This window comes from Mastomys coucha, unplaced genomic scaffold (genome assembly GCF_008632895.1).
Source record: "Mastomys coucha isolate ucsf_1 unplaced genomic scaffold, UCSF_Mcou_1 pScaffold21, whole genome shotgun sequence".
Lineage (NCBI taxonomy): Eukaryota > Metazoa > Chordata > Mammalia > Rodentia > Muridae > Mastomys > Mastomys coucha.
This window is the reverse complement of record NW_022196904.1, coordinates 103,012,825-103,040,263: the sequence shown is the minus strand read 5'-3', so window position 1 is coordinate 103,040,263 and position 27,439 is coordinate 103,012,825. Positions and strand designations below refer to the sequence as shown.

The window sequence follows — 27,439 nt, the reverse complement described above, 5'->3', positions numbered from 1 at the left end:
TATCTGCGAACGAAAGACACACATATATTAGATTATTTTTGAAATGCCTTGGCTATTCAAAGGCTGGGCAGTTCTAATTCTCCCATGGCTAGCATACTTTTCTCCGCTGGTACTCCTGGCTCACCACCTTCTAAAGTCTACCTTTAACTTTGTTGTCCTGTTACCTTCTATGAGGCCCATTGGTCTATGCTCCCCAAGACGCTTTTCGGGGTCTGCTTTCCCTTTCCAACTAACTACATTTCAGATGATCTTCCCTCTGTAGCTCTAAATCTGATCCTACCCCCCCACCACAGTACCCCCAATGGCAATTCTGCTTCTCTTCCCCTCTCCTGTCTCTTAGCCAGCGGGAACCTAAAAGTTCCCACCTCTCTCTGCCCAGCCATTGGGTCGTTATTTGATCGATCAAAAAACAATTAGCAACAAGGACCTTTAGCATTTGGACATGCAATTTTCCAATTAAATCAAAACATTAAAACCAATCCCCAACAGATAATTAGCTCATTAAAGAATTTTCTAAACCATATTTTTAAAAAACTAAAATGATTAAAATTAAGTTTTTGTGGACTGGAGAGATGGCTCAGCGGTTAAGAGCACTGACTGCTCTTCCAGAGGTCCTGAGTTCAATTCCCAGCAACCACATGGTGGCTCACAACCATCTGGAATGGGGTCCAGTGCTCTCTTCTGGTGTGTCTGAAGACAGCTACAGTGTACTCATATAAATATAAATATAATAAATAAATCTTTAATAAAAAAACTTTTTGTTGTTTTGTTTTTCACAGGTTTCTCTGTATAGCCTTGGCTGTCCTGGAACTACTCTGTAAACCAGCCTAGCTTCTAAGTCAGAGATCTGCCTGCCTCTGCCTACTTAGTGTTGGGGTTAAAGGCATGGGCCACCATGCCTGGAACTAAAATTAATTATAATCTATTGTCTTAGTTTGGGTTTTTATTACAATGAACATACACTATGACTAAGGCAACTCTTCCAAAGGAAAACATTGAATTGGGGCTGGTTTACAGTTTCAGAGGTTCAGTCCATTACCATTATGGTGAGATGTGTGGCACCGTGCAAGCAGACTTGATGCTGGAGGAGCAGAGAGTTATACATCTTGATCAGAAGGTAGCCAGGAGAATACTCGAATTCTACACTGAGCAGAGCTTGAGCACTGGATACCTCAAAGCCCAACTACACAGTGATGTACTTCCTCTGACAAGGCCACTCCTCTTAATAGTGCCACTCTCTATGGGCCAAGCATAGGAACACACCGATCTGTGAGGACTAAACTTATTCAAACCAGTACATTTATGCACAACATGGACTAGGCCTGATTATGTGGCGAATAAAATATCCTTCCTCCCACCCAAGAGACAGAGCCTCATATATAGTCCAGCCTGGCCTGAACTCACAATCCACCTACTTCAGCCTTCAGAGTAGCTGATATGGTGGTATATACCAACCACTACCTCCTGAAACCTTTGTGTCCTCATGGCCTACCAACAACTAAACTACTAAAATACATATTGCATCTGTGTAACTGTACTATAAATAAAATCCAGCTCCCTATAATGTCCAATCACCTTTTAAGAAACTGAGCCAAGCAATCCTAAAATCCATATTCTGAGCTACTTGTGGCATATGTCCTTCTGGGTGGTGTATACCTCTAGTCTCAGCACGGAGGGGCAGGGGTGGGGTAGGATCACTGTGAGTTCTAGCCTGGACTATGTAGCTGGTTCATGTCTCAAAACAAAATACTTGAGCAGCAACAAAACTCTGAGCTTGAATAACTCTCAGCCTCCACCAAGCAGCTAATGGTGTGTGGTAGGCAACTGGTCCATACTTGTCATTTAAGGTGATTCGCTGCACATCCCTGTGATGAAGGCTGATGGGGAAGGGGCTAGAGGACCAGGCAAATCCTAACAGGGGCTAAATCTTAAAGAAGATGCAAATGGGAGCTGGAGAAATGACTCAGCTGTTAAGAGCACTGGCTGCTTCTCTAAAGGATCCGGGTTCAACTCTCGGCAGCATCCACATGGCAGCTCACAATTGTCTGTAACTCTGGTTTCAGGGATCCATAGCACCAGGAATGCACACAAAATACACATAAAGTAAATCTTTAAAAATTATTTAAATAGAAATGGATATGCCACACTTGTAATCCAGCTCTTAGAGGGTTGAGGGGTGGGAGTAGGGGGGAGGATCTCAGATTGGAGGTCAATCTAGGTTGTGTAGGGAAACCGGCTCAAAAAAATACAACTAGGTGGCCAGGAAGTGGTGGTACACACCTTTAATCCCAGCACTTGGGAGGTAGAGGGCAGGCAGATCTCTGAGTTTGACACGAGCCTGGTCTGCAGAGCAAGTTTCAGGATAGCCAGGGCTACTACACACAGAGAAATCCTGTCTCAAAAAACCAAAAACAACAACAATAACAACCAATTTAGCTGTGCTGTGGTGGCGCATGCCTTTAATCCCAGCACAGAACAGGCAGAGAAAAGCAAGTCTCCATGAGTCTCAAACTAGCCTGTCCTACATAGAGAGTTCCAGGCTAGTCCAGGTTACATACTATTTGGCCCCACAATACTTCTAATTGTTTACTTCTTTAATGTTTACGCAGCTGAGACTGAACCTGGCGTCTTGTGCATGCTAAGCCCACTCTTTACTCCTTCCCACATTACAGCTGTCAATCATTAGATCAGTTCCCGTGACTCCCAATTTGGGGGTCCTCTACAAACATGTGTAGATATGGCAAGTAGTTCTGATCTCCAGAAATAAAACAAAGACCTAGATTCTTTAGCCCCACCTCCTGCTTCTTGTTAAAGCCTGACTCTGTCAATCTGACTTTCTACCCTACGGTTTTAGATGAGAAACTTCTGACAATTGTGGATGCGAACCAAAGGTCGCTTTTCTCAGCAGCAGGGCCCTGTGCCTGTTCCTGTCCTCTGACCTGCAGTACGGTTCCAGCTAGGTGGCCTCCTGCAATTTTCTGTCTCCTAAATATTTTCAGTCCCAGGTTCTCTGGCGTCTTCCAGCCTCGTCTATTTCAGGGCACATGCTTTTTGCTTCAGATGTTCAAGGCTTTTCCCCTGGGAACTGCCTCTGTCCTAGTTATTACCCACCCTGCCTTCATCCACAACAGCTCTGCTGCATTTCTAGAATTGCAAGGAGCATATTTTTAAAATCTGCTGCTCTAGGAGAAACCTCTTGGAATGGAATTAAAGGGCAAAGTTACAAATAGTTTAAAGTTTCTTGACAATTATTGCCGAATAGCATTCCAAAACTATTGTGTAAAGTTACCTAACCACAAGCATTGGGTAGTATTGTTCTACTCTTTGCTAATCCAGCTCGGAGTAGTCATTATTGATATTTTAATTGGGCGAATCTTGGAAACAAACAAAAAGAACAATACTTTGCCTTGTGTTGGCTTATAGTTAGTTACATTTTAACTTACCCAGCTGTTGAAGCTTTATTTTTTTTTCTTTTGATAGGAATTTTGCATAAATTAGACATTCAATCTCTGATCTCTGAATGCTTGCTGCAAACATTTTTTTCAGTCTACTTTTCTTTCTTTTTCTAAGTCTTCTGTGCAATGAGATCTGTCTGTCTTTTCCTTTGGGATTGCTCCTTTTGCTTCCATGGTCTCTAACATACCATCCCTCCCAAAATCTGATAGTGAATTTCATTTCCTGCCAGTTTTCCTGCGATGTGGCTCTTTACACAGTTAACTCTTTACTCTGGCTGATCTCTGTGTGTGGGAGCAGCATAAATATCTGAGTCTAAATTATTACACTGATAATGAGTCAGCTGAGGGTATGAATAAGTCAGGCTTCTGGGCATTTTTTTTTTCTTTGCTTGGGGTTTTGGTAAGAGGAAACATTTTTCAGGTAGCCCAAGCCTTGTTGTTGAGGGAAACAATCATAAAAACAAAGAAAGAACTTTACACAGTTGAGATAGAAACCGGGTCGGGGTAAGGGGTTCGGGGAGAAAGAGACTGAAACAGAGACAAAGAGAAGGGGAAGACGCCTGGAGGGAGAGCTGATCCTGAAGGAAGGCCCTTTGCCCCTCCGCTCCCATCTGCTGTGTGACTGTACCAAATTCCCCTTCACACCCATTGTCTCCAGGTCTGTGTGATCTCTGGAGCAAAGAAGAAAATCTTTCTTGTCCTTGGCAGTCCTTCTGGGAATGGTTCTGGTCATACAGTCCCTGAAGGTGGAGCGGTTGTGAGCGCGGAGTCTCTCTCGGGAAGGCTGCACAGATGGGAAGCCCCAGTCTTCCCTTCCACATCACCTCCAGTCTGTTTCCTGAGCCTCCTTACAGATCTTTCCAGTGCTGCCACCAGCACCCTTTTACTCCAGTGCCTGGTGGGTTTTTTTTTTTGGGGGGGGGCTGGGATTTGGTGTTTGAGACGTGGAGAATCATTCATTGAACATCTATGATAAGTAAGCCACTGGATAAGATCCACAGTTTAGTTAACTTTTGCTTAATCCTCACAATGGCCTTTTGAAACGTTGTCCTGTTGTCCTTATCGAGGGGTTAAATAATTGCCCTGAAACAAAGAGCAAATCTGGAATTAGAATCCTTGTCCTATCTAATTCCAGTCTTTTTTTTTTTTTAGATTTATTTTATGTGTATGAGTACACTGTAGCTGTACAGATGGCCGTGAGCCATCATGTGTGTGGCTGCTGTTAAAACTCAGGACCTCTGTGGGCCCCTCTCGCTCCAGTCCGCTCAATTTACTGCAACTGTCTTCAGATGCACCAGAAGAGGGTGTCAGATCTCATTATGGGTGGTTGTGAGCCACCATGTGGTTGCTGGGATCCGAACTCAGGACCTTCGGAAGAGCAGTCAGTGATCTTACCCACTGAGCCATCTCACCTACCTGCTGAGCCATCTCACCAGCCCCCAGCCATCTCACCAGCCCCCTCTAATTCCAATCTTACACTTCTTTTCTTTCTACCAAGATACTAGACTTAAGGCTGAGGGTTACCTCGCTGGTAGAGTGCCTACTCAGAATGCTTAGGGTTCCGCATCATTAAGGAGGAGCAGAAGGAGAAGAGTCTCATATGCTCTTTCTGATGTACCAAACTGTTGCTCTTGGTCTTTTTTTTTTTTTTTTGAGGGGGGCGCGGCAGAGGGCGGAGGGCAGGAGAGTGGGGGAGAATAGAGACTCACTAAGTTTCCCCGACACACTTTGAGCTTGCAGTCCTCTTGCCTCAGCATCCTAAGTAGCTGCAATTCCAGGTCTGCACAATCATACCTAGCCCAAACTGCAGTTTGAAAAACTTTTTATTAATGTTGGTGAGATAACTCAGAGCATAAAGGTGACAGTTGCCAAGCCTGATCACCTGAGTTCTATTCCCAGGACCACAGTGGAAGGAAGGAGAGAACCAACCCTGGAAGTTGTCCTCTGGCCTCCTTATACATGCTGTGGCACCTACACACACACACACACACACACACACACACACACAAACTACAACTACTACCAAAACAACAACAACAACTATAGTAATAATAATACAAACCATGTATGTGCAGTGGTTTAAGCCTACTGAGGTGAAGCCTACTCACCTAACCTCAGGAGTTTGAGACCAACCTAAGCTACATAGCAAGACCTTATCTTAAAAATGAAGGGGAAGGGCAGTGGTTAAGAGCTCATATGCTGGACTGGAGAGATGGCTTAGCGCTTAAGAGCATTGACTGCTCTTCCAGAGGTTCTGAGTTCAATTCCCAGCAACTACATGGTGGCTCACAACCATCTGTAATGGGATCTGATGCCCACTTCTGGTGTGTCTGAAGAGAGCAATGGTGTACTCATGCACATAAAATAAATGAATAAATCTTAAAAAAAAAAAAAAAGAGCTCATATGCTGCTCCTGCAGAGGACCTGGATTTGATGGCCAGCCGCATCCTTGCTGGGTGACTCAGGACTACTTATAACTCCAGCCTCAGAGGACTAGGACGCCTCTGGCCTCCTGAGATGAGTGTGCGCATGTGCAATCCCTCACATACACAGACACAGTTAAAGATAAAATAAAGCTGCCAGGCAGTGGTGGGACACGTCTTTAATCTCAGCAGAGGCAGGGGATCTCTGTGAATCTGAGGTCAGCTTGGTCCAGGAGTGACTTCCAGGACAGCCAGGACTTACAGACCTCTTCTTGGAAACATGAGAACAAAAACTACAGTTAGGGGGATCTCAGCCTCCATCTACTACAGTTAGGGAGACCTCAGCCTCCGTCCACTACAGTTAGGGGGAACCTCAGCCTCGGTCTGCCATTCTCTTCACAGTACCTCCAGTGTGGTCTCTATTCCTCGATCACTTCCAGTCTAGATGGCTCCTGTGGGAGTGGCCACATCTGCATCTCCAGGTGCTGCTAGAGAACTTTCCAGAAAGCTGCAGCTCATTTCCCACCAAAAGCACGTTGTAGCAGTTCTTGGTTCTGGCACCATGGGGCTCAGAGGTGGCCAGTTAGAGTCAAGGAAATTCACGTCTTGTCTTGAGTGTGTGTATGTGTACTTGTTTTGCTGTTTTTAATTGTTTTTTTGAGTGGTATGGGAGGGAAGAGTTGAGAAAGGGGATCCCCCTTTGTGCTAGAAACTGTGGGTTTGGACAGAAAGGTCAAGTTTTAGGTGTTAGTTACTCTGAAATCTGAAACTCCAGGGGTAGAGCCCAGCAGGTGATCTGATTCATAGCAAAGGATGAGAAACACCCCAGCTGAGGGGAGAGAAAGGGAGTGGGGGCATTTCATTATTTCAGACTACAGGCCTATGGAGACAGAGACCTGAGGATTAGAAAAAATGAAGCCTGGAAATACTCTTACAGTTCCTGTTTACTGCAGTACCAGTGTGAGTGCTCTCTCTCTCTCTCTCTCTCTCTCTCTCTCTCTCTCTCTCTCTCTCCCTCCCATCTCTGTCTCTCTCTGTCTCTCTGTCTGTCTCTGTCTGTCTCTCTCTCTCTCTTTCTCTCTTTCTCTCTCTCTCTCTCCTCTTGGAAAATCTCTTAACTCTGAGTCCTGGAAGATGACATAGAAGATCTACCTGGGCCTGTCCCTTGTAACATTTGTAGGGAAAGGGAAAATGGCTTCTCTCTACTCAGCTAGGATGCAAACTGACCAACATAAGACAAATTAACAGAAAGGAAAGGGACTTAGGGGGCTGGGAGGAGATGTCTCATGAGGAAGAAGAGGAGGATGTGTGAAGAGGAGGAGGCATAAAAGCTGTCTTGATGTGCCCTCAGGCAAAAACACTTTGGGGAGAAGAGTTCTCTGTTTTAAATATCTGATTGATTTATCCTATTGCACCTGTGTGTATTTTGCCTGAATGTATGTGTTGTGTCAAACATATGTATGCCTCATGCTTGTAGAAGCCAGAAGATAGCTTCAGAGCTCCTGAAACTAAAGTTGTGAGCCACCATGTGGGTTCTAGGAACTGAACCCTGGTCTTCTGCAAGAGCACTAAGTATTCTTTTTTTTGTTTGTTTGGTTTTTTGAGACAGGGTTTCTCTGTGCAGCCCTGGCTGTCCTGGAACTCACTCTGAAGACCAGACTGGCCTCGAACTCAGAAATCTGGCTGCCTCTGTCTCCCAAGTGCTGGGATTAAAGGCGTGCACCACCACTGCCCCATGCACTAAGTATTTTTAAAGGCTGAGCCATCTCTCCACCCCCAGGAGCTTTCTTCTTAATTCAGATCCTTCCCTCAAGATTTTCTTTCTAGATGCAAATTTCTTTTACAAAACAGACTTGAAAGTTTCTCCCATGCCTGCAGTTTCTCAGAATAACCAGCTTAAAATATGCCGATGGTGTACTACTATATTTGGGGATAGCATATTCTGGTCTCCTGCAGTCATCTTTTGGGGTGACAAGTTCTGAGTCCCAGCACATTCTAGCACTCCATAGCCCTACTCTCTCTCCAGAGATACTGAGAGCTATTGGGAGCTTGTTCCCCATTGCTGTGGCACCTGCAGGAGGCTGGCAGCCCATCCCAAGGCCCCTGGGGCACGGGAGGGCCGATTTCTATCACAGAGCATTTCCTTTCAGTTCTATCCTGAAACAGTGTCATTCTGTGGGGACAGAAGCCAATGAATTAGAAGAGCCTCCCAGGAACGGCCTACCTTACTGTGTTACCAGTTCCTGCCAGCTAACCTAAATCCAAACATCAGCTCCGGAGGGTCTGGCCTAGGCCCTGGAAGCTAGAGGTGTCAGCCTGTTGTTGGAAGGAAGGAAGGACTTCCCTCCCTTGATCTGATTAGTTGTTCTTTTTTGAGTTTGCACATCTTTGAAGCAGCCATCTCTCACAGATGTGTGAAAGGTGTGACTGAGAGCATAAAACCTAGACCTAGGTGTTGTAGCCGGCTCAGTTTTCAGGGCTCAGTCCCCTAGGGCTGCAGACAGGCCTCTCCAAAGAAATCTGCTACAAAAAAGGCAAAGGTATCAACACATTTCAGCCTCAGGGATGGGGGATCTAAGTTATATTCTGGACCAGCAAGACAGCTCAGCCAGCTGAGCACTTGCCTTGCAAGTCTAAAGACCTGAGTTCAGTCACTCAGGCACAGGTAAAGGTGGAGGAACAGAGAGACAGAGGCTACAGAGCTGCCCTCTGACCTCCTCCTGAGTTCTGTGGCAGGGATGCACCTTCCACCATATACACGTTCATACAATAATAATAAATTAGGTAAAGTATTTTTCAATACCCTTCCCCTACCCTCAGAAAGCTGGACGTAGTGGTGTATGCTTTTAATCCCATCACTTGGGAGGTAAAGGCAGGAGGATCTCTTAAGTTTGAGGCCAGTCTAGTCTACATAGTGAGTTCCAGGACAGCCAGAACTACCAGAAAAACTCTGTCTTCAAAAAACAATATATTTCTTATATATTGAACTTCACCCTCACTTTCCTAGAATGGCTAATTTTCCTTTCTAGAACAGCACTCGAATGTTTTCAATGGCCAGTTGATAGACGTACAATGTGGCTCCCACTTTGACTGCATCATTAATAGTTGTTTAGAAGCACAAGTATTGTGAGCCTGCAGAAACATTTATGCACATATCTGGGTCTCTTCACAATGCCAGAATTTATTGGGTAACAGTACATTTACAAGCCACATTGTTACCAAGTAATCTGGATTTCTCTGGATAGCTGGCTCTTAGCAGTTACTGGTTCTTTTATTCCAATCTTAGCTATGAATAGATCATGCATTATAGTGTGTAAGTGTGTATATGGGTGCGTGTGTGTGTGTGTGTGTGTGTGTGTGTGTGTGTGTGTGTAACAGAATGGTTGCAAAAGGATTAAAGAGGCCAGAGTATGAGAGGTCCGACTGAAGACAGAGGCAGAGATCAGGCAGGGGTTAGGTATTAGTGAACCCCATTGCAGGACTGCTAGGGGTACACAGAACAGATTTGGAAGCTTATACAAGACAAGTCATTGTAAAGGGTGGGGCCAGATCCTGATAGAGGTCTATGACAATGGGAGCAGGCCAAGTAGTGGGGACTGCATTGAACTAAAGCCCTAGGGACAGTTCGGAGTTTTCAGTCAGGCACCTGATGTGTACCTATCGTGATAAAATGACAGAATGGTGGGCCCGGCCTCCACGCCATCACCATCACAGTATTTCCTTCCATTTATGGGATCCAAGTAGGGTTGTTGACTCCTTTTTGGTGTGGTGAATTCAGTTCAAGGGCCTGACTTTTTGATATGGCTTTAATATGTCCATTTATCCATGTGTACTAAAGTATACCCCAGCAATTCTGTAAGTGTTTCCCTTGCATGAGTAAGTTGTTTATCAGACTGTGCTTCATGGTTCATGCTGGGCAGGTGGTGGAGGTGTCTGTGTGCACAAATAGAATTGGGAGTCATCCCATCTCTGCATCTATACCCAAGCTAGGACTAAAGGCTGCTTTTTAAGGTGGAGTCACCAGGGCAAGGCACAGCCTGAAGCCTCCGACCCACACACTAGTGAGTAATGTAGAGCAGAGCACAACATGAACTCTACAATATGCATCACACATGTGTGCACACAAACACACATACACATACACACACACAGAGACAAATACACACATACAGAGGCAAACACACACACATTAACAAAAACAGCAAAAGCAAAGGACACAGTATTAAAATATCAATATTTATACTACAATATACTATAACTGGCTCTAATTTTAAGAAGGCATATTAAACAAAATAAAGGAGACATCAAAAGATTAATATTGTATGATTCTACTTACATGAAATGTCTAGAATAGGAACATTTGTAAACATAGAAAATAAGTTTGGGGGGCTGGCAAGATGGCTCAGCGGGTAAAGAGCACTGACTGCTCTTCTGAAGGTCCTGAGTTAGGATCCCAGCAACCACATGGTGGCTCACAACCACCCGAATTGAGATCTGACACCCTCTTCTGGTGAGTTTGAAGACAGCTACAGTGTATTACGTGGAGCGAGCGGGGCCGGAGTGTGTGGGGCCATCCTGAGTTCCCAGCAACCACATGATGACTCACGGCCATCTGTACAGCTACAGTGGACTCATACACATAAAATAAAATAAATCTTTAAAAAAAAAATAAGTTTAAACTGAATAGAACGGCACACACCTGTAATTCCAGTAATTGAGAGGTGGAGGCAGGAGGATGGTGTGTTTAAGGCTATCCTGAGCTATAGCAAGATCCAAACAAAACAAAAAGAGGCTGAAGGTAAAAGAATGGGAAGTTTTCTTCAAAAATTAAAAGTGATTAAATTAGATACGGTGTTTTGTTGGTTTTCACTCAGGGGATGAGGTTTGAAACAGTCTTATGTAGCCCACACTGACTTAGAACTCTTTATACAGTGGAGGATGACGTCCTCTCCCTCACCTCCTCCCTTACCTCCTCCTAGGTGCTGTGGTTGTGCTTGTGCGCCTGGTTAAAGTAGACGCTGTTCTAAGTGTTAGATCTTTTCTCTCTAGCCTGGGCTAACTAACGTGGAGAGGAGACTGGAGCCTATGGCTCCTCCTGCCCCAGCCTACTTCCTGCTGAGATAGATCAGAGGTGTCTACCATCATGCCCAGCCCCACATCTGGCCCCATAACCATAAGTTACTGCATATTCCGTTTGTAGCTTTCTCTATCGGTCCATTCAGACTACTATAACAAGAGACCTTACATGTGGTAACAGAAACTGACTTCTGGAGATTGGGAAATGCGAGTTTAGGACTGCCTGGGGAGGGCTGTGCTTCATGAGCTGTGACTCTGCATCCTCCCAGACAGGCTCCCTAGGCTCTTCATAGGGACACTAACCCCATTCCTGAGCCCAGCAGGCTCCTGCTCTACTCAGGATGCAGCCCCTAGTTACCTCACCCCCTCTTAAAAGACCTCCAGCAAGGACTTTAAGGGGTTAACATTTCTCCAGGAACTCTCCCTTGTCAGAGGATGAACAATCTCCCAGGAAGAGATGAATCTCACAGCTCTGATCGTTTCTCTCACAGCTAAATCTCCCCCTGGCCTTTTGTTTCATCATTTCTATAAATTTTAACACTGCTACAGGCAAGGTGAGGGAAGCTGAGAATTTCTATCTTTCCTGTTCTGTCTGGACAAAACTAGATATAATCTCATTTCCTTTTGCAAATTCTTGACCCCTGTTTTTTGTTTTTTGTTTTTGTTCTTTTTTTTTTTTTTTTTTTTTTTTTTTTTTTTTTGGCAAGGTGTCGAATGGCACACCTCAGATTCCAGTAACAGATTCAGCTCACTGGGCATCAGATTTCAACAACAACAAAAAAAATCTGGGTTGGATAGGTGCATTCAGATCAAGACACCCACCCTCCATTTTTGTTTTGTTTTTCTTCATAAGTAGATCTCTGTCTGTCTCTGTCTCTGTATCTCTTTATATGTATATGATGTATATGATGTATATGTATGTGTATATGTATATTAAGACAGGGTCTTGCTTAGACTACACTTGAACTTCTGGGATCAAGCTGTTCCATACCAGCTTCCCAGGTAATGGTGACTCCAGGCATACACACACCAGTAAGTAAAACCTTTTCCTTCCTCTCTCATTCTCTGTCTTTCTTTCCTCTGTCTTCCTTCCTCCCTCCCTCCTTCCCTCCCTCCCTCCCTTCTTTTCTTCCTTCCTTCCTTCCTTCCTTCCTTCCTTCCTTCCTTCCTTCCTTCCTTCCTTGTGTACGGGTGGTTTGCCTGCATGCATGTCTGTGCCTTGTGAGGTCAGAAGAGGGTGTTGGATCGCTGGAGCTGGAGTTACAAATGGTTGTTGTTTGGTCTCAAACCCAAGACAAAAGGCTGCGGTGTCTATTTAACAGATCAAATGGCCCTGGGCCACAGGTTCTCCTAGCCTCCCTTAGTCCCTTCCTGTTACAGGGCGCTCCTTGCCGACAGGACACACTCCAACCCTTACCCTAAACTCAGGCCAGAAGGCCGGCCTGCCCTCCCCCAGCTGCTCTTTCCTATATAGTCCTCCGGTTCGGCTGCCTTAGCCCCTTACCTTTTGTCCTTTTGCTCTTCTGGTCTCCTGGCTCTTCTCCCCTCTCTTCATACGGTCCAGCTCAGTCTGGCCATGTTCACTCTGCACCCTTCCAGATCTCTGCCTGTGCTCTTCCTCATATCTATCTACAATGAACCTTCACCTCAACCTTTAGAGCAGTCATAGCCTCCTTTTTATTTCTTTTTTTCATTCAGTTGTGAGCCACTGTGTGTGCTGAGAGCCAAACCCAGGTCCACTAGACCATCAACCAGTGCTCTTAACTGCTGAGCCATCTTTCTAACCCATAAGATCTGTTTTTAATGGACAAGGAACATTTGGTATGATGGTTATAATTTCACTGTTCCACTCCCCTCCTTTTCTCCAACCTCTCTCCTCTTTCTTGAGAAAGAGGCTCATTCTGCCCAGATTGACCTGAAATTCATAGCAACTTCCTTTTTACCTTTTTGGATACTGGGATCACAGGTACATGCCACTAAACTTAGCTTTGACCAAGCTTGCTATTGGACATCCAGTTTTCAACTTTTTTTAAAAAAGTTTTATTTATTTATTTTATGTATATGATGAGTACACCGTAGCTGTCTTCAGACACACCAGAAGAGGGCATCAGATCCCAATACAGATGGTTGTGAGCTACCATGTGGTTGCTGGGAATTGAACTCAGAACCTTTGGAAGAGCAGTCAGTGCTCTTAACCACTGAGCCATCTCTCCAGCTCCCTAGTTTTCAACTTTGTTTATTTGTTTGTTTGTTTTTAGAGATAGGTTTTCTCTGTATAGCTCTGGCTGCCCTGGAACTCACTCTGTAGACCAGGCTGGCCTCAAACTCAGAAATCCGCCTGTCTCTGACTCCCACGTGCTGAGTGAGATTAAAGGCATGCACCACCACTGCCCAACTTAGTTTTCAACTTTTAAAAATAATTTTGCAGTGCTGGAGAAATGGCTCAGAGGTTAAGAGCTCTTAGCTGCTCTTCCAGAGGATCTGGGTTCAATTCCCAGAATCCACATGGTAGGTAGCTCATACCCTTCTTAACTCCAGTTCCAGAGGATCTGACACCCTAATAGAGACTTATATGCAGGCAAAACACCAGTGTACATAAAATAAAAATGCGTAAATTAAAAACAAAAATTTGCCACTGTGGTGGTATTGGTTGGTTAGCCTTTTCTGGGCATGAGGGCGATGGTGGATATTCTTTCCTAATCCTCCTGGTAGCCAAGTCCTGGAAGTCTGACGCCGCATTGGCCCTGGTCAGCCTTCTGAGCTGGTGGCTTCCCAGGCAGTATGCAGGAGAGATGGGCTTGAAACTGAGAGACAGCAACCTGGAGCCTAGACTGTGGTGTTCCCCAGGCCATGCTGGGCTTTGCCTTTTTGGATCTTTGTTTCCCCTCTAACAGACAAGCTCTAGAGAGAATGGTCACTGGCTGATTTTCCTGCTTGGAGGTTCTGTGATTTCAGACCATCTTCTAAGCCAGGGGTTTCTCCATCTGATCATGCCCTTCCTCATAGGCGTGCATGTGTGCACGCCTGAGTGTGTGTTTCAGTTTCTATTCTTAGCAGGGTGATCTTTAAACAAGGAATAGATTTGTGCTTCTGTCTCATCTCCAGCGCATGCAGCTCCTGCTGGGCTATTTCATGCTCAGCCATTCATTCACATAGAAAGCAATAGCCCATTAAGGAAATGAGAAGACACCCTCCTTCTCTTTCCACTGCGATAGGGACTGCCAGCTCCCTGACTCAGGGAAGCAGGGGCTGGCTGTCTTTGGTCACTGAGCCTGGGCTCTGTGTGATTCAGTGGTAGATGAGATCAGAGGAATGTTGCTTTCTGTGCTTCCCGGCCAGGTCCACCTTTAGGTCGGTTCTCTGGAATGGGTCAGGGCTGCTGTTTGATCAGTACTGAGTAGTCTGCATTCCAAAGGAGGGGGTCATTGTTTGTCCTTAAATAAAAAGTGGGCACAGATGAGTCTCTGCTGCTCCAACAGTTCTCACCTATGACAGTGTCTCAGGATAACTTTGGATATTTAAATAAACAAATTCAGATTCTGGGCTCCCAGCCTCAGACTTTTTCACTTAGCAGGGCTAGAGCCTAGTTTCTTCATATTAAAAACTCTAAAATGGGCTGGGTATAGTGGCATTGCCTTTAATCCCAGCACTCTGCCTGATTTGTACAGTGAGTTCTGGTCTAGCCAAGGCAACATAGTGAGACCCTATTATAAAACAACTACAGCAACAACAAGTCTACTAAAATGGAGGCTGGAAAGATGGTTGCTTGGAACAAAACTTGGGTCCTCTAGAAGAACAGCAAGACCTCCTAACTTCTGGGCCATCTCTTCACTCAACCAAGTTTAATCATTTAGAGTGTTTTAATTTTTATTTCTTCATACTGTGGATTAAAAGCCGTTAAGAGTACAAACACTAGAACTAGTTCCCAGCACCCAAGTTAGGTAGCTCACAACTGCCTATAACTCCAGCACCAGGGAATCTGAGGCCTTCTTCTGGCCTCTTTGGATACCTGTATTCATGTGTACATCCACAGTGGCCTACTTCCTCCAACAGGCCCCTTCTCTAGAACTTTCTATCACCACCTAATAAAGCCATCACATCATGATCCCACCAGGGAGTTCACCCATTTATTTGGTTGTAAGGTTCATGATTCTACCAGCTGGAGATCCAGTCTTCAACAATATACCAGTCTTGATATCTTTGTTTCTTTGTTTTGTTTTGTTTTTTGATTGTTTGTTTGCTTCTCTTTCTTTCTTTCTTTCTTTCTTTCTTTCTTTCTTTCTTTCTCTCTTTCTTTCTTTCTTTCTTGGCAGCTGAGGGGCAAGGCGCTTTATAATAAACATAAGAAATTTATTTATTTACTTAATCATTTATTTATTTGTATGTGTGCACATGCCCAGATATGCCTACATCCGTGTGTGCACACTCCACATGTGTACAGGTCCCACAGAGGCTAGAAAAGGGCATTGACTCTCCTGAAGTTAAGAGCAGTTGTGAACATGCAATATGGTTGCTTGGAACAAAACTTGGGTCCTTAGCCGGGCGGTGGTGGCACACGCCTTTAATCCCAGTACTTGGGAGGCAGAGGCAGGCGGATTTCTGAGTTAGAGGCCAGCCTGGTCTACAGAGTGAGTTCCAGGACAGCCAGGACTACACAGAGAAACCCTGTCTCGAAAAAAAAAAAAAAAACTTGGTCCTCTAGAAGAACAGCCAGACCTCCTAACTTCTGGGCCATCTCTTCACTCAACCAAGTTTAATCATTTAGAGTGTTTTAATTTTTATTTCTTTGTGCTGTGGATTAAAACCAGGGATTGCACATTCAAAACATGGCACTACACAGCTGAGCTATAGACTCTGGGCCCTAACGTGTTTTTTTTTAAAACTCTTATGGGGGCTGAAGAAATAAAGCCACATGACAAAAGACTCAATGGCAAGGCTTCACGTCATCTGTAAAGGAACCATGTTTCCAGGTGTGTAAGTTCAAGGCCAGTCTCCACTATACCTGGGCTATGAATGATAACAGAGAAATACATGCGTCTTTATGAGAATGACCCAGAACTTTGAAAAGCAAACATATAACTCAAAGATCCTTTTCCTCAACCTTACACCTTGCAGAGAGAAATTCTGTGCCTAGAGAGGAAACTTCCTTGCCGGCATCTCCCAGCAGGTTATTGGCAGAGGTTTGGACATAGGACTCCTGACTCAGCTTCAAGTAGTGCCCCAAGTCTGGTGTTGCCCAAAGCCCAGAGACCCCCATAGCACACAGACAGTGTGTATCTCAAGTCTTAAGCAGTCTCTCTACTGTGTCATTTAGACGTGAACTGGGTTGAATGGCCAATGAGTTGTCTGAGTGATATCAGCAGGCAGATGTAGGGTCCCATTTGCCAGTAGGAATTCCTTGGTTCACATTTTATTGGGATAATGTTGATATTGTTTTTGTTTGGTTTCTTCTGGTCTTTCTCTGCTTCCTTGCTCCCAGTGCTCACCCCAGGCCTAGAGCAATGGAGCCTGTGGACCATATTTTGCTAGGTATTTTTGTCACAGTGACATTAAATAGACTATGCAGTTTGTGGTTTTTCAGTAAAAATGCAAAGTTGTGCAATGAATATCCCTATCTAATTTCAGAACATTTTTATCAGCCCTCATCCCCACCCCACCCCCGCCTTTATCACTTGCTGCTGCCTGGCAGCCACAGCCAACTTTTTGTCTCGAAACTTGCATATCCTGGATTTTTTATAAAAATGAAATCTGACAGCATGTGATCTTTTGTGTCTGGGCTCTTTCCCTCAGAAAAATTTTAAGATTCAGTCACTGAAAACTATATCATGATTTCATTCCCTTTTATTTTCAAATAACATTCTGCTGTATGAAAACACCACATTTGTTCATCTACTTATTAAATGAAGGATAATTGAGTTGTTTCCATCATTTTGGTTCTTATAAATGACGCCGTTAGAGGAAGTGATGCTGTCACTGAGGGTGGGCTTTGAGGTTTCAGAAGTTCGAACCAGGCCCAGTGGCTTGCTCTTCCTGCTGTCTGACAGTTCAGATGTGGAACTCTCAGCTACGTGTCTAGAACCATGTCTGCCTGTACACCGCTATGCTTTCCACCCTGATGATAATGGACTAAATCTCTAAACTGTGAGCCAGCCACAGTTAAACGTTTTCCTTTATGGGAGTTGCCTTAGTTATGGTGTCTTTCCACAGCAATAGAAACCTGAACTAAGACAAGGTGTGAGTGTTTTGCCTGCATGTATGTGCATTACAGGCATGCAGTACCTGTGGAAACCAAAAGAGAGTGTCACCTCCCTTAGAACTGGAATTACAGATGGTTGTGAGCTGCCTTGTAGGTGTTGGCAACTGAACCTTGGTCCTTTGCAAAGGCAGCAAATGTTCTTAAGGGCTCATCCATCTCTCTAGACCCCTTGTTTTTTAGGGGATTTTTTTTGGGGGGGTTTCTCTGTGTAGCCTGGACTGTTCTGGAACTCACTCTGTAGGCCAGGCTGGCCTCGAACTCATAGAGATCTGCCTGCTTCTGTCTTCTCAGTGCTGGATGACCATGTTACCATGCCCAGCTTGTTTTGTTTTGTTTTGAGATGGTGTCTCATATAACCCATGCTGGACTCAAGTTCACTATGCAGCCAAAAATTATCTTAAACTGCTTTTGCTTCCAGAGTTCTGAGATTACAGGTGTGTACCACCATACCTTGTCATCCTGTAGTTTGATATTACAATTGACTCTGTCCTTTTTGATTTGGCTTTTGTCCCATAACCTTTAACTAAATTCTGTGGCCAAGTTGAGTATGGTAGTAATCTTGGCATTCAAGAAGCTGAGACAAGAGGATTGCTGTGAGTTTGAGGCTACTTTGGGCCACTAAGTGGGAGAATGTTAAAAAAAAAAAAAAGGGCTGGTGAGATGGCTCAGTGGGTAAGAGCCCCAACTGCTCTTCCAAAGGTCCTGAGATCAAATCCTAGCAACCATATGGTGGCTAACAACCACTGGTAATGAGATCTGACGCCCTCTTCTGGTGCGTCTGAAGACAGCTCCAATGTACTTATTTATAATAATAAATAAATCTTAAAACAAAAACAAAAACAAAAGCAAAAGCAAAAAGAAAGAAATAATGTAAAAACTTACTGTAGCCACTGGAGGTTGGCAAATTTAAGTAAATTTGTTTTAACTCAGGTTGCTGGAAGTAGGGTTAGGCTGTTCTCAGACTCTCAGCTGAAATTTGGAAACAATGTGCTCTCTAAGGTTTCACTTATCTCTTGTCTTCTGCAGTGGGAAAATACTAAATGGAAAATTCCACTAAAGGTGGGTGTGGTATATGCCCTTATTCCCAGCAGAGGCAGGCAGAGTCCTGTGAGTTCCAGGCCAGCCTGGCTTACAAAACCAGTTCCAGGACAGCCAAGACTATTACACGAGACACCTTCTGGAAACACCAAGAAAAAAAAAAAGCAGTTCATAACTTTTTTTTATCTTTATTAACTTAATTGAGCATTTATAATATGTGTGAGTGTAGGCATGTGTGTACTACAAGTTTGGGAGTTAATGCTCTCATTTTATGGTAATTTCTGGGGATTTTACTCAGAAAATCCTAGACTCAGGCAGCCAGACTTTCATGGCAAGCATTTTCTTTTCTTTCTTTTTTTTTGTTTTTTCCTGACAGGGTTTCTCTGTACAGCCCTGGCTGTCCTGGAACTCACTCTGTAGACCAGGCTGGCCTCGAACTCATCAATCTGCCTGCCTCTGCCTCCCAAGTGCTGGGATTAAAGGCGTTCGCCACCACCGCCCGGCTCATGGCAAGCATTTTCAGTCACCAAACAGTCTCATGGGCCCGGTTCCTACCTTTGTAGGTTTTTAATTGAATGCTGCTCTGAGTAGTATGATAAAATCTCCTGTGGCCCAATTTTACCCCATCTAGGAAGTGACTCTCCCTCTGTCCATTGTATCCATACTGTATATCTTACCCGATGCCTATCCTATTAGTCAATATGAATTTAAGTTATAAGATTAGCTATCTTACAATGGAACTGTTTGTGTTCCAGAAACTCTTACATATTTAATGATCCCAAACACCATATAGTAAAACTTCAAACTTTATTACAGTATAGTGTTTGGTCACTGATTATTAATAATCTCTTATCATACCTAATTTATAATTAAACTTTGCCAAAGTTTGTATGTACAGGATCAGATTCTAGTTGCGTTTTCCAGCATCCAGTGGGGTACTTGGATCCTACTCCCCAGAATGATGAAGCACATAGTATTTGAAAGGGGAAGAAGCTATGGATGCCTGGGAAGCAGTCTATAGGATGGATTTGCTGGCATGACTTCCATATTTGATTTTAGTCACACGCAGGATACACATGGCACACATGGGAAGCTGCAGGGCCAGACACACGTGAGAGACATCCATAGCAATCATAACAGACTTTCTCAGCACTCCTCTGATACAAGTTTCCCTTTCTTCTCCTCCTTCTCCTCCTCCTCCTTCTTCTCTCTTAGCTTCCTCTTTTTGTATTAATAGTAATATTGTCTATGGAGGCATTTCTAGCCATTACGGCTGTAAAACAAATCTTTTAAATATTCTGCTTGAGCCCTGCCTGGTTCTCTGCCCCTGCGATCTCAGTGTGGGCTACATAATCAGACTCCATAACATAATCGGGGATAGGGAGATGGGAGGTAGGGGTGGGGTGAGGAGCTGGGACTAAAGAAATGGCTAGGAGTTAAGAGCTCTTCTTGTTCATATAGAGGACCCAGGTTTGATTCCGAGTACCCACATACATGGCAGCTTACAATTGTTCATAGTTAGTTCCAATTGCAGAGGAATCCAACACCTTCTCCTGGGCACCAGGCATACATATCATGCACAGAAATGCATGCAAGCAAGCCATTCATACACACAAAATAATCCAGAAAATTAAAAATAAACAGCTGTGTGGGCTGGGATGTATGTCAGTGTCCGAGTACTGCAGTATATAAGAGGCCCTGAAGTCTGGCCCAAGCACAAGCTCTCTCTCCCCCTCTCTCTCCCTCTTTCTCTTATATACACACACAGAATGCACAGGACATAATTTTGTTTTTCTTGTGACTTTGTGGGTCAGGGGTTAAGGCACGGCTGGGCTGGGCCATTCTTTCCTGGAGCTTCACAGCCAGAGGCCAGGAGGAGCTGTGGTCTTCTGGAGCCTGCACTGGAGTGGTTGTCCTAGATGTGTCACGGAGATGACTACAGATAATGCTGGTGATGGTCAGTGGGAGCTCAGGGCTAAGGGTGCCCTGTATACTTTACTGCATGTCTTTTTGTGTGTGTATGTGTGTGTGTGTGTGTGTGTGTGTGTGTGTGTGTGTTTTCTGGAGACAGGGTTTTTCTGTATAGCCCTGGCTGGCCTTAGAAATCTGCCTGCCTCTACCTCCCAAGTGCTGGGATTAAAGGCGTGCACCACCCACTGCCCAGCATCTTTTTGTGTTTTAAAAATATTTTTGTCTATGTGTATGCCATATGCATGCAGGTGCCTGTGAAGCCTGGAAGAGGGCGAAGGACACAGGACCCCTTGGAACTGGAATCGTAGGCCATGATGCTGGGAATCAGACTCGAGTCCTCTGCAAGAGCAGCAACTGTTCTTAACCTCTGATCCCTGACCTCTACCTCTTTTTATTTTATTTTTTATTTTTATATTTATTTATTTATTTATTTATTTATTTATTTATTTAGGTTTTTCGAGACAGGGTTTCTCTGTGTAGTCCTGGCTGTCCTGGAACTCACTCTGTAGACCAGGTTTGCCTCAAACTCAGAAATCCACCTGCCTCTGCCTCCCAAGTGCTGAGATTAAAGTGTGCACCACCACTGCCCGGCTCCTCTTTTTATTTTTTGAGACAGGGTCTCACTATGTAGACCTGGATGTCCTAGAACTCAAGATGTAGAGCAGGCCAGCCTTAAATTTACAGAGACTCACCTACCTACCTCTGCTTCCTGAATGCTGGATTAAAGGCATGTACCACCATACTCCACATATTTCTGTGTTTTTTTTTCTTTTTAAAGATTTATTTATTTATTTTATGTATATACGAGTACACTGTCACTGTCTTCAGATACACTAGAAGAGGGTATTAGATCCCATTACAGATGGTTGTGAGCCACAACATGGTTGCTGGGAATTGAACTCATGACCTTTGGAAGAGCAGCCAGTACTCTTAACTACAGAGTCATCTCTCCAGCCCTTTTCTGTGTTTTTAAATTAAATTTACAAGATGGATACAAAATAATAGGTAAGTTTCACTGTAGCATTTCCATACACATGCACTATGATACTTCATTCAAATGCACTATGATATTTCATTCAAATTCACCTCTCCCCTATACTGCCCTCCAAGGACCTTCCTCCTTCTCTCTGGAGGATTCCCTTCTAGATTCAGGAGCACTTTTGTTTGGTATCTATATATGGCCATCCCATGGTAATCAATTTTCACTTGAATCCCAAGAGAGAGTTAAAAACTGTGTGGTTTTTCATGCTGCGGCCTCTGAAGCCATTCTGTATCCCCTCTGCTGCATTCTACTGACTTCATGCAGGACACTAAGTGTGTTCAAGAACTGGAAAGCATATTGTAAAACCACCATGCTTAGCCCACATTAGCAATGCTGTATGCACTGCGTTTCTTTGTGTATATATGTGTTTGGGTGGGATGTATGCATGGTGGTGAAGGCATGTGTGGAGGACGGAGAACAAGTGTTGGGCGTTGGTTTTCTCCCTCCCCATGGGTCCCAGAGAGCAGGTCGTTAGGCTTGTGTGTGCTGTTACTCTCTGAGCTGTCCACTGGCTCAGGGCCCTTATTTGAGAGAAGAGGAAGCCGAGGCACAGAGCTTAAGTTCCCATCACTATGCCATTAACAAAGCAGGCAGGATTTGAACCAGTCAACCCTCTGAGAGCAGTCTCAATCTTACACGGCCTCTACAGAGATATCCCTACCACATTCAACAAACTCACAATGAGTTTCTATTTATATCTGCTAGCTTGTAAACTCCCCCCAGCACATTCAAAACCACACAACAGAATGTGTCCCTTTGACATCTCTGTCTTCTACATACCCTCATATCTGGTTTTCTTTTCTCTCTTTCATTCTTCCTTTCTTTTCAGACCAGGTCTCACTGTGTAGCCCTGGCTTGGAACTCACTATGTAGATCAGGCTGGCCTTGAACTCTTGGAGCTCACAGAGATCTGCCTGCTCCTGCTTCCAGAACACTGGAACTAAAGGCATGGTTTTCTTTCCCTGTAATACTTTTCTTCCAATCACTCATCTGTTTACAAGATTATTCCTCTGGTCTTTCTGGAAAACCTTCTCTGATTGGCCAGCTCTGGGGTTAGTGCACCTTGGACCTCAGTGCTGAGCAGCTGTTGTCCTTATCGTTATGTCTCACAAGGTGCTTATTGTCCTGGCTGCCTCCTCCTCTGGACGCTAAGGGCAAGGGCTTGATCATGTGCAAAGAAGCTGTGCTAGCAAGGAACACCCTCCTGGTAGGAAACATGTCACCAACCTGCAAATATCTCTCGACTCTCATACGCAATTACCACACATTTTTTCACACATAGATATAGGAACACAGATGCTGCTGCGCCCCAGATCTGTCCACATGCACTGTGGCCCCATGCAAGCTCAATCACTACCCACTCTCTCTCACTGCCACTAGGCTATCATACGTTTAGGTACAGCTACAGGTCTCATTTTCCTCAATCACTGCCTCAAACTGTTTTTTTTCTTTTTCTTTTTTTTTTTTTAAAGCAAATACAGTCACCATCTGCGTTCCGAAAACAGAGTTGAGTGAATATGACAACAATTCTATTTTTCATCCACACCGTCACAGGCTGTTTCTTTCAAGAACACGATCCCTGACTTATACAATTATGGTCACCAGCCGTCCATCTTCCGCGTCCATCTTCCGCGTTTCTTCCTTCTCCTCTGAGGGCAGGTCTGCAGGGTCTGCTGCCTAGGGCGCTCCAGAGTCTCCGCCTGGGCGGGCGCGGCCTAGCCCCGCCCCCTCATGCATATGTAGTACCCCAGCCCGGCGGCCCGGCCCCCAGACGGCCATTTGTAGCGGTGCTAGAGGCTGCGTTCGGCAGCGCTGCAGAGCCGCGAAGAGGAGCGCGCTCCCCGGCCGCTGCGTCCTCTGCCCTGGAGCCTTCCCGGCTCTCCAGCGTCTCGGGCAACTCCCAGCTGGTCCGAGGGATAGCGCTCCGCGGGCCTCCAGGCCACTCGCAGACCCCGCGCGCTCTACCGCCTGTAACCCAGCCGGCCGCACTCGTCCCGGGAGCCGGGCCTAGGGCGCGCGGCGGCCGGGCTGGGCTCGGGGCGTCCCGATGGCCGCGGCCGGCTGGCGCGACGGCTCCGGCCAGGAGAAGTACCGGCTCGTGGTGGTCGGAGGTGGAGGCGTGGGCAAGTCGGCGCTCACCATCCAGTTCATCCAGGTGCCTGGAGACGGCCTGCGGGGTGGCGGCGGCGGGGTGGCGCTACCTGTGGCCGCGGCGACCCCGCCCGGGGCGCGCGGGTGCGGGGCTACGGCGTGTGCGGTGCGCGCGGGTGCGGTTTGCGCGGGGCCAGGGCGCGCCGCTGCGAGGGCAAGAACAGTGAGGAGTCGGTGCTGCGCTCCTGCCCTGCGGCCACGGCGCCGCGCTGCTGCCCGCCAGGCGCCCGGCGTGGCGTCCGGGGACTCGGGCTTCTCAGGAATGTGGCCGGGAGGGCGGAGCTGGCCGGGTGGGAAGCGCAGTTCCACCTTATCGCTGCGGTCAGGGCGGGAGCTCGCGGGTTGAAGCCGCGCGGCGGTGCGGAGCTTCCTGCCCCGAGGGCCAGAGTGGGGACCCCGCGCTTGCCTCGGTGGCAGCGATGGCCGGAGCTACTTGGCGGCGGCTTCGCGCCGCCGGCTCCCAGTAGTGTTTTCTCTTTGTGTGTGTTTGAGCTTCTCTTACAAGTAGTCTGTTTGGTGGTACGTCCGGGTGGGAGTGTTTGATCGTGCCCTAGGGAAATAATGGCTTCGAGGAAGTTAAAAATGTGCTTTGATAGGGGCGAGACCATTTCCTTGGAATTCCCGGTGCCTGCCTGCTACGCGCTTAGGTGAAGTTTGGGATAAGCCCCGCTAGGAGGGGACGAGTATGAGTTTTGTGTTGCAGCTCCCCACCCCCCCGCCCCCACCTCTGGTTGTTGGAGGAGGAAAGTCGGGTTGTGTCAAAGGAAAGGGAGGTGAAATTTGTCTTTAGACTTTAATCTCGGTTTTGACATCCGAGTGATTTTTCTTTCTTTTCTTTTTGATTTTTAAAAAGCAAATGCAGATCTCCTTGCTTTTGTTACCCTGAAAGGCGTGGCATATGTTGGGAGAGAGCGCAGGTACCCTGCTAAGTAACAAAGGTATTTTTACTGTACTAAAAGAGGACGGGTGGCGAAATAGCTTCTTTTGTTTTTGTTTTGTTTCACCCATTTGGTGAATTGATAGAGTTAAACAGCTTACTTTATTTCGATCTAACTGTGGTGTTTATAGTGTTACTAAGACGCACAGTTCCCTAACCTAAATGATAGTCAGTTTTCACATCGAGTGAATGAACAGTAATTTCTCCTGTAATATTTTATGGAATTAAAAAGTGCTGCTCAACTTTTGTATTCAGAGAGGATGTTTATGTCACGAGCGTTGACAGTATGCTCAGTGGTGGTGGTGACTTGCAGCGGTGGGTGGGGGTGTTGGTTTAAGTTTACCAGACCTCAGTCTGGCTTTTTGGCAGTTGTTATTTGCCTGGGGCCAAAAAGAGACTTTTAAGTGGCTGACAGCAAAACAAGTCACAGCTAACTCTCCCTCATGGCTGGTTTTGGAGGGAACCAAGAAGACAGAGAAGTCCTGGGTTCCAGAACTGGCAGATAACAGTACTTAGAAGATTTAAATCAGAAGCATTTACGTTTTTGAGGGAAGGACTATCTGAACATGATTGCTTCCGTAAATTAAGATACTTGAGAAATAGTTTTAAAAACCCTTATGCTCCAGGTGATGACTGTCTTCCTCAGGACCTCCTAGAATTCATTTGTTGAATACTTAGTGAGTAGTCTGGTATCTAGAGGCTCCAAAATGAGGTCAAGTAAAGACATGCATGGCAATGATGTATACAGATAAGGACCTTTGAATTCTACAGACTTGAATGTGTGCCTTTGGTGTATTGGCTATGAAAAGACCCAAATAGCCTTTCTGAGCCTCAACTTTCTTGTTAGTTAAATAGCTCTCAGTACATGTCCTTTATAACTTTTGCATTATGAGAAAGATCTTAGTGTCGCATTGAGCATGCAATGTGTACTGTGTTGATAATAGTCACTTCAGTAAGTGTGTGAGATGAGACCTTTAGATGGAAAGGGAATTCAGATTTAAAGGAGTCAGTTGGGAAGGCTTCAAAAATGCAACTGAGAGGCTGGGGATGTAGCTCAGCGAAGAGTGGTTTGCCCAGTGTGTGGAAAGATCTGCCTTTGAGCCCTAGTACCAAAAAAGAGCACTGTGCCTTAACCGGGGGTTGCGTGAGTGAAAATGTGATGAACCTGGGGAGTCACAGGCCAGATTGGAAAGAGGAGGCCGATGTGTGGGGAGCTGGGAGTGGGAGAGACATATGTGACTTGGGGCTTTTGGGGCTGGTGAAACAGGAACATAGGCTCTGAGGTTGACTTGGTGAGGAGGAAGGAGGCATAGCACCTGTGTGGAGGAGACCCAGCCATCCCCCTAAGCGTGATGTTGGGTAAGTTACTGAACCTGCCTGTGCTCTGGCTTTCAGTCATCTGTAAGCTGGGGTAATAAAAGTTATACAGCTCTGGAAGGCAAATGGATTAACATCAAGGGCTTGGGACAAGGTGTAGGTCTACAAAGGCTACCTCCATTCCTCTGTTATTTAGATTACGTAACCAAAGCCACAGTCTATCATCTACATCTGCACACACATATAAACACACCCACACCGACTTGGAAGCATACATACACTAAATATGTACAGGGGGTACATATTTAGGTGACATTTCAGTTTCTGTTCTCCCAACCCTGACCATTCTCCACCACCTTAACAGGTGCTAGGGATCAAGCCCAGGACTTTGGCAGTGTTGTAAACCTTGGCATATCCCTTAAATGTAATTTTTTTTTTTTTAAGATTGAATCTTGCTAAGGTTCTTAGGATAGTCTTGAGTTTTGAAGCCCAGGCTAACCTTGAACTACTGATGCTCCTGTTTCAGCATCTCAGGTAGCTAGGATTACAGGTCTGTATTCAGCCTGGCTGCTCTTACGTTTGTTTTTTTGTTATTTGTTTTTTTTTGTACATTCTATTGGTGAGTAGCCTCTGGTTAGGACATAATTTTGACATAGAGTGGGAGACAGAGAGTTGGGAGTCTCCGCTTCTTCCAGTCAGATAACTGGAGGTCTCTGAATCTCCCGTTTTTTTTCTTTAGGGCTTTGAGTTCTTTTCTGTGAAACACTGAGTTTCATTGAACAGATCTCTGGCTCTTTGTAATTCTCTGGTTCTTCTGTGTTCTGACTGGCTGGTATCTTTGGTCTCGTTTCTTAGGTTTTCTAGGTCTCAATTTCCCATCTGAAAAGGGAGAATAAGAGTGCTTAGGGTTTTTTTTTTTTTTTTTTGAGTAAATAAAATGCCAGCAAATCAAACCACCCTGCAGGGCCGAGGCTGAGTGAGTCAGTGATCACCTTATTTGTGGCTATTTGGTATCTTGATGTTCTTCCAAAACAAAATTTGTAGTTTTTCCTCAACCCATAATGTAGTCTATTATTTTCAGGCTTCTCTCTATTCACTTCCACCCCATTTCTCTCTTTCCACCTCTACCAGGAGGTACTTAGATGATGAGTATTGATTTCACTAGAGTTGGGGAAGTGTTATTAATTTGGGATTGATTTTAAAGAACTGATGGGACTGAGGCATAGCTTAGTGGTCGCTCTGTTACTGGTGCCTTAGGGGCAAAGCCTGGCCTCTGACACCCCAAACAAGCTAGGCTCTTCTAATTGTCCCAAACACCAGGACATAAAGGGGGCTGGTTATCCCTAAGTCCACCTTTGGGGTACTGCCATTGAATGGAAGGAAAGAGGCATGCATAACTAAGCGGGCTGGGTCAAGATGTGGTCCTGCCCATCACAACTTCAGTTCCAGCCTGTCGTTTAAGGTGATCTGGTAAGTTGTCAGAATTGTGTGAAGTCTTCGTCTTGGATTCATGCTCTTCTTCTGGACTTACACCAGGGCTTCAGACTTTCTCTTCCTCCAGCATGAGATTCCTGGAGGAAGTTTTAATTCTTTGCGGTCAGGTCAGTTGTTTCAATAGTTGGATGACACAAAAGTTACTCTCTCTGCTCTCCTGTCTGCATAGTCTAAAACTATGTGTTTAGCATTTTCCAGGCCCTGGGTTCAATTCCCAGTTACAGAAATCAAGGACATGAACAACAACAACAAAATTGTAGTCATTAAGTTTTGGGGGTT

The 27,439-nt window shown here is 45.3% G+C and overlaps 1 protein-coding gene across 1 annotated transcript in view; it reads left to right on the top strand.

The window, feature by feature from the left end:
• The first annotated feature begins 23,025 nt into the window (after positions 1-23,025).
• The window catches only part of Rras2 (RAS related 2), a 70,300-nt gene continuing 65,886 nt past the window's right edge, over positions 23,026-27,439 (top strand). The window contains exon 1 of the mRNA XM_031387960.1: positions 23,026-23,416. Within this exon, the coding sequence (XP_031243820.1) occupies positions 23,309-23,416 (108 nt within the window). The 5' untranslated portion in view covers positions 23,026-23,308. The remainder of the gene's footprint in view (positions 23,417-27,439) is intronic.